This window comes from Parasteatoda tepidariorum, chromosome 11, assembly GCF_982258835.1.
Source record: "Parasteatoda tepidariorum strain Cologne lab strain chromosome 11, Ptep-v5.0, whole genome shotgun sequence".
Taxonomy (NCBI): Eukaryota; Metazoa; Arthropoda; class Arachnida; order Araneae; family Theridiidae; genus Parasteatoda; species Parasteatoda tepidariorum.
This window is the reverse complement of record NC_141765.1, coordinates 49256175-49269352: the sequence shown is the minus strand read 5'-3', so window position 1 is coordinate 49269352 and position 13178 is coordinate 49256175. Positions and strand designations below refer to the sequence as shown.

General features: G+C 27.4%; 1 protein-coding gene across 2 annotated transcripts in view; it reads right to left on the bottom strand.

Annotated features, from left to right (window-relative positions):
• LOC107451042 (carbonic anhydrase-related protein 10-like) overlaps positions 1 to 13178 on the bottom strand; it is a 295406-nt gene that overhangs the window by 75844 nt on the left and 206384 nt on the right. For both annotated transcript variants that reach the window (XM_071187499.2, XM_071187498.2), the window contains exons 6-7: positions 2875 to 2976; positions 266 to 332 (exon numbers count right to left, since the gene is read on the bottom strand). In XM_071187499.2, coding sequence (XP_071043600.1) covers positions 266 to 332; positions 2875 to 2976 — 169 coding nt within the window. The remainder of the gene's footprint in view (positions 1 to 265; positions 333 to 2874; positions 2977 to 13178) is intronic.

Here is a 13178-nt window from a genome sequence, read left to right as displayed (position 1 = left end):
CAACAATACAAAACAAGAATATGTAATGCACGTGAATAATAAGCAATAAAATATAGTTAGCTTTCCAACTTTTCCCAGAAATGAATTAGCACATTGCTTATTCAGATGATTTTAAATACTATATTACATTCGTTAAATTAATTAGAATTACTTAAACTTTTACATAAACATAAAAATATTAGAGTGACTTGTTTTGAAGATGTAATCCAGTACTTCATGAGTCCATTTAGATGAGTAATTTCGTGAATATGAAATATATATTTACCTCTATGCACTATCTTGTGTAACTGGCTGGTAATAATCCTTAATTCTGGATTTGATAAGTCTCCAGTCTGAAAGAGTTAACAAATATTTATGTATTGAAAAAAATAAGAAAACAATAGTAGTAACTTCAGCTGTGCTTCATACTTTAAGATGAATTAACGAAACAATTTAATAAATGCATATTTATATCAAAACTTTTCATCATTATTAAGATTAAAGGGGTATTTGACTTCCTGGAAGTTCGAGCAAAGTGCTTGCTATCAAAGTTGATATATTTTTACGATACAGCTATTTAATTTAATTGGTTCTGTTCAAAATAAACGATTCTAACAACCGTTTTTAAAATGAAGGCAACTGATGTTTATATATATATATATATATATATATATATATATATATATGCCGTGCGTCCCAAAACGACCGCATGAACTCTGCACAGCTAGATTCCTCGTTGAGAGTACATAAAAACTGCCCCAAGAAGCGTTTCTCTACGATCCATAGTTTACGAGAAAAATACGAAAAACAAAGTATGACGTCACTGCCAGTGCAAGAAAAAACACTTTATTGAACATATCAACAGCAGTAGACTATGCACAATTCAAAGCAAATGTTCAAAGTGTCCGCCGTGCATGTCGAGGCAGGCTTGAGCACGCCGTGGATATGTCCAATAAAGTGTTTTTTCTTGCATCAGCAGTGACGTCATACTTTGTTTTTCGTATTTTTCTCGTAAACTATGGATCGTACAGGAACGCTTCTTTGGGCAATTTTTATGTGCTCCCAACGAGAAATCTAGCTTTTCAGAGATTATGCGGTCGTTTTGGGACACCCTGTATATAAATGCAGTTGTCTACAAAGATTATGATGTTTCATTGTTTCTTTTTGAAATAATCTTCAAAAATTGCAATTGTTATCCAGGATTTTTGATTACTGTCATAATCACACGGCAGCGACTTAAAATTTGGAAAACATAGAGGTTTTTTCGATTTATCCATAACTAAAATCGGTAATTTTTCTGTAACATTCATACTGGCCCATCTAAAATTGTCAAACGTTCTTCTTTACTATTTTACAGTACATAGAAGGAGCAAGGAAGGTCAGTGGTCATTGTTAATTTCGCATAGTTCACAAACCTGTTTCTGAGGGAAAGGTAAAACAAGATAAGACATTTTAAATATAAGCTTAAAAAAATGGAAGCTAGGGAAAACTTCTTAATCGGGAAAAAAACTTCTTATAAAGGTAAATATAACATAATGGTATTTGGTGTTTTCAAAATATAATTTCTAACGTGGGAAATTTTTTTACGCGGGAACTTCTTAAACGGGTTACACAGTAATTATAAATAATAAGTATTTGGCTATAGTTAAATAATCAATTATTCACACCATGTACATATAATGAGAAATGCAACAAACAATATTTCTTTTTTTTTCCTTTTAAATTTTAAGAATGTCCAAATTTTTAGAAAACATTAACGATATTGAAAGAAAATTTTTTTTCAATCATCAAAATTCGGATAGCAATAACAAATGTTAAAATATTCAATCATCACATTTATCTACAATGACTATTCATCCTCATAATTTATCATAATTCGTTTTTTTTTTCGTAAATAAAATAATTTTCTCCCATTGTTAAAATCTTTTCTGATTCTTCGATATCTCCAACAGTTAGGACTAGATAATCACTTTAAAGTAACAGGCTTATGCTGGTAAAAAATCTCTTTCCAAAAACTCAAATCCGTATTTAATAGTACTTAGTGGATTAAATTATTTTCAAATATCTAAAGTATATAGGTATTTCTAATCCCTATTAATGATTATCAATTAATTTTAAAGATTTTTACATTCGATGTTATCAAAAACAAAATGAGATATTTTTATCACAGCTAAACTACTTCACTGCATCTAATAAAAATTATTATTATTATTATTTAAATAGAAGGGAGTCTGCATTTTTCAGTTATTTGAAAAGTCTAGCGCATATAATAAAACTATCTTCAAGGAGCTTTTAATAGAGAAAATTGTATTTTTATTGAAATTATTTCAGAATACGAGAGAAATTATTAAATACAATAATGTTTCGAAAGAAAAATTTTGCAAATCCTGAAAACTTTTCTAAGGAAAAAGCAACAAATTTAATGTATTTGCTAAAATTTTTAATTTCAGAATTTCTGCTTTTAAATTTACTCTGTTCTAAAGTTTTTTTTAAAATAAAGTTAGGTTTAAAAACCATTATTTTTCTTCAGCGTTTTGAATTTGATTTATAAATCCCTTGAATAATCACTTTTGAATTAAACTAATATATTTGTTAAGTTAAGATTTCTTAACAATTTTTTTAACATTTCAAATTTCCACTGCCCACCTGTGCTAACATTTCATCAATTCAGGCATTTATAGGGCATATTTGTTGGCCACTCTGCCAGGAGCACCATATTTGGTGAGCCAACGCTGCTCCCACAGCAAGGGCAGATAAAATAGAGCAGGAAAGAGCATCCATGTCTCACCCGGGTTTCAAACCCAGAACCTTTCTGGTGCAAGGCCAGTTCCCTGATCTCTACACAGTCCGGTCTTTAATTATTTTAAATTTAAAGCATGAAAAAACTTGCCTTACCTGCAACAAAATAGATATTCCAACCAATCCTTGATTTTTCTGCAGTGCCATTGCTTCAGAAATATTTTGATAAAGATCACTGTTGTATCCATATAGTTGTATCTGAAAAATTTTAAATTACATGGTTACAAAAAATAACTTGTAGATATATGATAAAAATTGGCCTATAAAATAGTTTTTTATATCTAATAAAATTTGTTAGATGAGGTGAAATTTGGTAAACTTAGCGTGATACCTTAAAACATAGCGTAAAATTTATTTATTGGGTTAAATTTACTTTTCAGTTTTGCATTTCTAACTAAATGCGTAATAATAAGAACTGTAATTTTGAAAACCAAAATTTCTGTTTAATTGTTTTGATCAGAACCAGAAATTATAAACCTGGAATTCTGTTAAACCGTTAGCATATGAACGAGAAAAACTTCCAAAAGATTGGTTTAAAATACCGTAAAATATGGTAGTATTAACCAGATTTACGTTTTTATTACCAGAAATGTTTCTAGTCCAACAGTACGGTAATTTTACCCAATTTTTTTAAAACTGTGGGGAAAATTATGAAATTCTAAAACATGTTTCGAGCGCCTCCGCACGTTCTTCCTCAATGCATGACAAAAACGTGGTGAAATATGTAAATTAACTAATAAGTAAATTAATAAAGCAAAGTTCAATGATATTATTGTATAGAAATTAAAACGAAATACAAATTAATTTTAAATCAGTGAGCTTAATAATAAAATATTATTATATATAGTAATATTTTCTAATATTTTATTGAAATATTAGAAAATATTACTTTCGGTAACCGTAATTTTTTCCTGATTTCGTATTTTTCATGTATATTAGCTGTCATAAAATTTCTTATATTATACTCAAATGCTTTGAACATATTTCCAGGGGTATACGAAAATTTAAATTTATTTGAAGTTATGTCGAATTTATATAAATTAGCATATTAGATAAGTAGGATAACCGCGTTTCCTTACATTGAATTTGTTTTTACCGATTTCTCCCTCTTTTAGAATATGAGCTAAAGGTGTTCTTCTATATAGAAAAACATCTTTATAGGTGTTCTTCTATATGTTTAGAATATGAGCTCTTCTAGTGTTCTTTTTCAGCACCACCACTGATTGCCCTTTTAAACTATGACAGGATAAGGTTCGTTCACAATGTTGAGCAGTTAAAAAAATTAATATTATTTTTTATTAAATATCATCTGGAAATATATAAATTAGTCAAAATTGCTTGTTTATAGTTCAAATGGACTCAAAAATGATTACTACTATTTAAGGGAATCAATACTTATAATCTAGAATTTACTGCATTTTTTACCGATTCATTGGTAAATAACGACTCATGTTAAATGCACAATTTCATGGATTTTCCTTAAATCTCACGTTGCATCACTATTCTGTATTTAAAGCTTTTTCATGTGGGCCTCGTTACTGCTAGCTCTACTTTTCCAACGAAATTTCCCTTGCCTGCAAAGTGCAATTACTCGTTCATTTCGTTTCATTTCTTTTTTCTTTCTTTCCTTTCTTTCTTTCTTTTTTTCTTTTATTTTAACTTCGGAAATAACTTTATAATTTGCAAAATAAAAACCTCTTTTGATTTTTAAAAACTTGTCAAAACTGGATATTATGTTGAGAAAAATTGTCTCTTTTTTATTTTAGTATATTAAATGGAAATATTTGTTTTTATATGATTCAAAAAATAAATAAATAAAATGAATTTAAAAAAAAAAAAAAAAACAGTTGATGCTCTGGTAAACGGGCCCCTAGGATATATAGGTCCTTACATTGTTAAAAAATGGTGTATAGTTGCCACTATTTTTATTGTTGAGGTAAAGTAAATGTATTTTTAAGTACATAAATGAACAAAATTACAATTATTTGAAAGAGGTAGTGCGCATATATATTACTAAAACTGTGCTTATTTTTCTTACGATATGCTTCTTCAATGAAGCCATAAAATAATTCAAATGCTTATCAAAATATGTGTTTTCAATAAATAAACAAACAATCAAAAATGCCCTCTTAGTTTACTATAACCCCTAACTGCAACTGCTGACCAAAATTTTTAACAGTGTATACTAATTGCTAATTTTTTTTGTTTGGACGAAATATAGTTTAAGCCGAAAATATTTTTTTTAAAAAATATTCTATTCAATAAATAATGCCATTACATTTTCTGTCATTTTTTTAAAGCTTAAAACTACTCTTAATTTTTATAATGCTGATTCAACTATTTGAATCTGTTACATTTATAATTATCTGCTCTTCTAATATAGAATTTTTGGAGGTACTGTTAATCGATTAAGCAATGAAACAAAACAATTACTTTAAAACTAGTTTCTCAAAATTAAGGGAAAAAAGATTTTTTACTCATTTTTTATCGAAAAGGAGTTTTCCACTTAAAAATTGATTCTGTTAAAAGCTTATGCATTATAGATTTCAAATAAAGAATTAAAACGAATCTTCCACTAAAAAAATATTAACACATATTTGACTTGAAGGGTGAGCGAATTGAAATAGTTCAATATTAAATTAGACAGCCATCTATGCTTCAAAGGAAAAAAAATATTTAACCTCGCATTCAAAAAAAATATGTTGATCTTAAATATCTCGATTGTTTTTGAATATTTTGTTTTCCAATTTATAAGAGGAAATATTTCATTGCTTTTTCATTTATTAGAAAAATAGAAAGGAGTTTGATTTCATAAAAACAAATTGTGTACTTTAATTTTCGAAAATTATGATCATAAATTAATTACCTTTATGTTTTTCTGATCTTGATTTAATCGTATGAAAAATTACACATTTAAATAAATTATATTTGTTCTACAGCATTTTATTAAAAATATGGCTATTATATCTTTACTAACGCTAAAGCAAATTAGCAAGGGAACAAGTTTGATAAAATAATTTTTTCTTGTGCATCTTTTTACCCATCAATTAACATAAAAAACCTGTTTTTTTCATGAAGAAAAATTTTTTACTCGCATGTACATCAGAAGGAAAAAAATTTCGATCAAACATGGATTTTGTATTTTGTTTCTTGAAATTCCCCATAGAAATATTTTAGTATGTTTATTAGAAATATTTTAGTATTAATCAGCTGTGGTCTCATACTGAGAAAAAAAGTATGGCCAAACTACCGGAATGTGATAAAATTTACCGCGTGTCTGGCTTTATAGGAAGATCAAATAACTCAGTATACTTTTACTGAAACGTTTTAGTAATAATTATAAATTTATTAAAAAAATTTACATAAAACAAAAAAAAGCAAAATTAACAAAATTATTGTTTTATGAGGTATAAAAAATGGTAAATGCAGAAAATTTGCTACAATTAATTTCCTACAATTTTTTCCTTTTCCTATTGAATTAGCTGATACCTTAGAGCATGGTGTAAAAAACATTTATTCGGTTGAATTTGCTTTTCAGTTTTTCATTTCCTACTGTGTGTTGTTGTAAGAACTATAAATTAATAATTTAAATGCTGTATATTTTGGTTTTTAAAGCCAGAAATTCGTTTTTTTTTTTCGAAATATCATTACCAAACAGTACGTTAATTTTACCAGATCTGTTTTGTCCGTGTAGTGATAGACACAGAAAGTGATAATAATAACAATATGCGCGTAAACTTTTGACAGCTCTTCTGACTTAAGTAAGACAATATTTTTGGATTGCAGTTTCCCTCATCATATTTTGATGCTAAATATTTAAATTGGACAAAAAAATATGTTATGCAGATAAAAAACATTATTAGTCTGATTTCGTAATTATTTACTGAGAACATTAATAAGTTCTATTTTTCAGTCACCTTGAAAAGCGGATCTTTAAAAATTTAAATTTATGTATTTTAGTTTTCCGCCAGTTAGTTTATGTCGAAAATTATCGAAATTTTGATTATTGGCCTCTAAAGTTGCTTACAACATTTAGAAAACAATAGTGACTTGTATTGGAATCAGACAAAGAGTCTATATTCAAGTTTGAACACTCTTGCTAATAGAGAATTTCAATTAACAAACTGAGTTGATCGATAAAATGGTGGTATAAATTCTACGTGTAGCGGTCAAGAAATGAATGGAGCTTGTATTATATTATCATCCCGCAATGAGCGCATTTTGTAATTTATTCACTCTAACTCGTGAAGCACTCGGTGAAAGTTCAATTGAAAAATTCCGCACTCACAATAACGAAAGAAATTAAACAAAAAAGTAATAAAAAAAAGGCAATTTCTTTTACAATTACGCATAATTTTGAAATAGAAATGTTTTAAGAAGTATTTTGAAATAGAAATGGGTTTAGAATTTAAACCTGACACGATTGTTGGTTGATTATAAGGGTATATATAGTGGAGGTACTTTCAAAATGTACGGGTGGGGGGGGATGGTGTGTGTGTGGGGTGCTGAGGCAGGGACTGGCATTATTAGTATACCGCTGGGGGGAGGAGTGAGGGCGGAACGGGTAGGGGGACGGCTGGGGATTCGAGGTTGGTTGGGGAGGTGTTTGGAGGGGGGGGTGGTTCTTGGGGGGGGGGTTTTTGAGGTAAATTGTGGAGGAATTGTGAGAAGTACGTGACCAGTTAGTGCTTTCCAGAGTAGTGGTGTGTGTGTGTGTGTAGTCGTGTGTGAGTGTGTGTGTAGAGAGTAGTGTTGAGTGTTAGGTAGGTGATGAGTAGTAGTAGAGTAGATATATTGATTTAGTATATATATATTTATATATATATAGATATATATTTATATATATATATATATATTAGTATATATATAATATATATATTTATATATATATATATATATATATATATATTATATATATATATATATATATATATATATATATATATATATATATATATATATATATATATATATATATATATATATATTATATATATATATATATATATATATATATATATATATATATATATATATATATATATATTTGGTGTTAATTATCAATCTAGTATCATTAGAATATCAGACTTGGATGATTAAAAATAAGCTAATTTTTTATTGCGTCCGAAAATTTTTTGCTACTTATGCATAGTAAATAATATTTATTCAATGTAAAGTTTCAATACGAAACGTTTTTTTTTTTTTTTTATTTTTTTTTTTTTACAGAATTGCACTTATTAACATGAATCTTTTTCTTAAATATGGCTATTTCACCGATGAATATTATTTTTTGTTCATTAACTTTAAAATAAACTTTAAACGAATTGTATCCTCTGATGATCTGAACTTCAAGTGCTCAGCATTTCAATAAAGTGGAAGTATTATTTTGGTCAAGAATTACAGAAGTGAAGCCTGTCCTTCTAAATTAAATATAAATTAGTGAGTTATTTTGGCAAATTGTCTGGAAAAACGAAAACAAGGTCTCACTCATTATTACCCTCTATAGGAGTTTTAGAATCTGTATAACTTTTATAATGAATGATATGGCTAAATCTGATACAATTTTCGAAACAGAAAATATACATATTTGAATAATATTTCAAAAACATTGGAGTTGCACGTCTTGTTCAATTAACGACTTATTTCTCAGTTTTATAAACATTAAAATTCTCTTTTCGATTCAAGAGTATTATTAAGCTAATTTAGTGAGAATAATCAAAAGTAAGGCATTAAAAGTTCCAGTTTCGATAAAACGGTATTATCAAAATAATTGACTAAGAATAATCAGAACTAAAACATTAAAATTCTCCTTTCGATAAAATGGCATCATCAAGATAATTTATTGAGAGTAATCAAAACTAAGACATTAATACTCTCATTTCGATAAAGCTATATTATCAAGATAATTTAGTAAGAATAATCAAAACTGAGACATGAAAGCTTTCCTTTCGATAAAACGGTATCATCAAGATAATTTAGAAAGAATAATTACAACTAAGACATTAATGCTCTCATTCAATAAAACGGTATTATCAAGATAATTTAGTAAGAATAATCAAAACTAGGATATTAAAGCTTTCCTTTCGATAAAACAGTTTCATCAAGATAATTTAGAAAGAATAATTACAACTAAGACATTAATGCTCTCATTCGATAAAACGGTATTATCAAGATAATTTAGTAAGAATAATCAAAACTAGGATACTTAAGCTTTCCTTTCGGTAAAATGGTATTATCAAGATAATTTAGTAAGAATAATCAAACGTAAGTTTTGTTTCGCAAATTGTAAATGTTAATAATTATCACCTTCATAAGAATGTGGTGATAGTTAAAATTTGATATAAATTTTGCATGCGCTTGTAAAATCTGCTGAACTATGCTAAATTAAGACTTTTTCAAAAAAAATAAATAAATAAACAATTGAAAGAGATGATTCTTTGAATCATATAAGATTTTCGCAAAAAAACGTTAACTAAAAATCCAGCATTATTTCCTGATTTTATTAAACCTTTTTTTTTTTGTCAGATTTATTTTCCAGAGAAAAATAATTTAATAACTCTATAATGTATGAATAAACTATTAATTTTAAGTACATATCTCAGATGTTTGGTTGGGAAATACATTGTTCAAAAAATACATCCCTACACAAAACTAATTAAAATAAAAAATGTATTCTCTCATCAATTAGCTGAAGTCAAGTGTATAACGTTATACACTATTTCTCTTCTGACTATAATAATTACACAGTTATTTCAAATTTTGAACTCCCCTTTTAACTCTCCTAATTTTGAAAGGAGTTCCTTGCATTTTCTGTGTTAGAAAGTATCCAGTAACTTTAAAACACACCCAGTTCTGCTAAAATGAGCCAGCTGAGAGGGTTCAGCAAAATTTAAACGTCGTTTAATGTACAGAAGGAACTCCCGTTGATAACGACAAGAGAAGAGAACAATTACGGCAACAATTTATCACAGAAGTTAATTACAAGACTTTCACTACCTCATAAGTATTTAATATGCCTCGTGTAATTAGACCTAATCTTTAGTATTCCTAAGAGAATTCCACATCGACCCGGAAAACCACGAAATTTGTAATGCATCCTATACTTGTGTAGACAAGTAGAGGTCTTAAGCTCTTAATAAGGAATATTTTATTCTCAGTGTGAGGCATAAAAGAATTATATTTAATCTAAGCTTGAAAAAAATTACTAGAATGAACATTTAGTTGTTTTTCTCACACTCAAGGCTTTATTCTGATTCGAGATTTTTTTTCTGGGGAGTTTTAGTAACATTGTAAAACTTCAAGGGAAGATTACAAGATTACTTTTTCCTAATTAACTGAATGAGAAAAGTAGTTTTACGTAAGAAGAGATATTTGCATAGCTGGATTTTAATGCATGAAAAATTTGTATTTATTTACGATATGATTAAAGACAAAGATATTATATTATATTTTTTTTATCTAAGTTTGCTGTTATTTATTGAAGAAGTCAATATAAATATAATATTTTTATTCTAAATTAGTTAATTATAGTAAAAGTACAACATTAATTAGCATTCCAGTATCTTTAATCCTTGAGGACTAAACAATAAATAATATAGCATCATGTTTTTGGAGAGTTTAATAAAGAATATCATTCCGCAAAAATGAAAAAAACATTGTGAAAATTAGAAATTCTGGTTTTCAAAATTATATTACTTATTTCTACTCATTTAATAAAAAATACAAAAAGGAAAAGTTAATTTAACCGAATAAATAGTTTTTAAGCCTTGCTCTAAGATATCATGATAAAAACTACCACATTTACCTAAGTTTATCACATATTATAAAATTATATATTTTTTTAATTTTACCAAAATCATAACCAAAGCGCTTCGGTGAATAATACCGAGCTTTTTAGTGTTCTCATAGAGCCACAAACACCTTAAAATTCTACCATATTTTAGTAGTTGTAACCATATTTTTTCCCTCGGTGTACGTATGTATTGTTTTATATATCGATAAAATGATATATAAATGACAATTACATATGTATGTCATTAAAAAGACAAAACATTTAGAGAAATATTTGTAAAACAGGTTCAAATAATTCTTGGTTTTTAAAAAAATAAGTTCCGTTGTGTACATCATAGAATGCTTAGAATTTTGAGAGCGTTATAAGTTCAATTAATTTAACCGTTTGCAGACGGAAAGTAATAATTCAATAAAATTATTATATTTTCGGGAAATACATTATACTTGCTTATTTAAAAGATTTTTTAGAGAAAAATATTTGTCAAGCATTTCAAACGAAATATTTTTTTAAAACGAGGAAAATCAATTCATAGCGCAACATCATTGTGTACTTTTCTATATTGTGATGCTACTTATTAGATAACACCAATCATTTAGAAATATTTTCTTAAACACATACTAGTTAATTGGCTATGTACAATCATGCAGTTGAAATGTATTTTTCCTGTAGCCTGTATAAGCTAAACTATATCAAGCTAATCATAAGCAACAGAATATTATATTAGAAAATTTAAAAAAAAGTCGAATATAAATTACAATATAATTAACTGGTTTATAAAGAATATTAAGCTTTTTAAATGCATCACACTGGCATAGTTGTTCACAGGGAAATATATTTTTGTTAATTGAACCTGTTGCTCATACTCTCGACTGATCAAAACTATTACAGAGAAAGACTGACTCAATGTATAACACTCATACAATAATTTATGAATCTTCACAAAATTAATTATTTTTCATTTTAGAGCTTTAAGAACTTTTTTAATCTTTTCATCCTAAGGAAAATGATATAGTTTTACTAGATCGATACTTTAGTTTTGCTTTTAAATGTTGGTTTTCAACCAAAATAACTTATCAACTACAAATTCAAAAAGAGTTTTCTGACATATGCCTGCACAAGTTAACAAAACGACCTAGAAAGTGCAAACATTAAAACCTGGAAAATTTGCAAACTAACGGCAATTTAATAGCAACAACGTTATTATTGCCTTAAAACTAGTACTAGTCAAGAGTTAGTAAATGCATTCAGGGTGTTCCGTGATTTTAACTTTATTTATATATATTTTTAGAGCTTTTGTAAAAAATAATATACACATTTAATACAAAGAACGCATTTAAAAATGTATGCACATTGAGGGTTGCAAATTACATTAAGGTGAAACAAAAATTTTAACGAAATCTAAGGAATAGCTACCAAGAAAGGCGGAACTGAAAATAAAAATAAAGACCTGTAATGTGTAATGATGAATATACAACATGACAAATTTGTAGAGAAAAACTGTAAGCCATTTGTAAAAAAAGAAAAAAAAAGAAAAGTAAATACATGCTATAGCAGAAATACATTCCCTTATTTACATGGCTGTTTTATTTAATTACTTATTTTGTTCCTTTATTTAACATTCAAATAAGCTTTATTAAAATACCTAACTAGAGCAAATTTATTTGATTTAAAAAATAAATAAAGTATTTTGACATCAAAAGGCGATTGCATCTATGTGTTTTTTTATGGTTTAGAAGTTGCAGCCTTAAAATCTCAATTTAAGCAAAGAATTATACAAAAATGAAATACACCAAACACATTTTATCAGTCGACGAATTAAACTGAAAAAAGTTATAAAACTATCAACTTTTCGCTTAAATTGAATAATACAGATTCGTTCTTTTTCTATCATCAGATTACGAACATTTCATCACTGAAGAAAGTTTTGGCTCTCGTCCAGAAGAAGTCGCCCAGCGTAAATCAATTATTATCGCTTCATTTCCCTGCAACGAATATTAAAGACTCTAAATGTGGCCCTACTGTTTTTAAGTTCTCTCAATTTATCTTTTCAGTTTCATTCGTTGAAAAAAAATTGTTATTGGTTAAGCCTTAATTCAGCGGTTGCAAATTTTGGAAGCATCTGTCACAACTCAATAAGCCAAGAATAAATTCTACTGGTTCCGGTGATATTAATGCTTTATCGATAACAGCAAAATAATTGCAAAACTACGCGAATTTGGCTTTGGTGTTGGAAATCACAAGGATTGACTTGGAGTAAAGTTTTTTCTTTAATAATATAAGTAAATAATATCTTAAAGGTTTTTGAAAGATATAAAATGAAATTAGCAGAGGACATTCGTATTGTAAAGAGGTTCTTCTTCAGAAAGCATATCAAAAACTTTTAATCAGTTTTTTGTGCCATTTTATCAATTTTAGCACATCCAAAATAAAAACAGGATAAATAAATCAATAAATGAATGCTTTCAAAAGCGTTTTTTAAACACAAAAAAATAATAATTGTATTACTTTTTGATAGTTTAAAGCTTTCTGAAGTTATTTTATTTTAGCCAGTTTGAAGTATATTGACGCTCATTAATTTCGAAACAATTAATTTTCGCCGTTTTTCAAA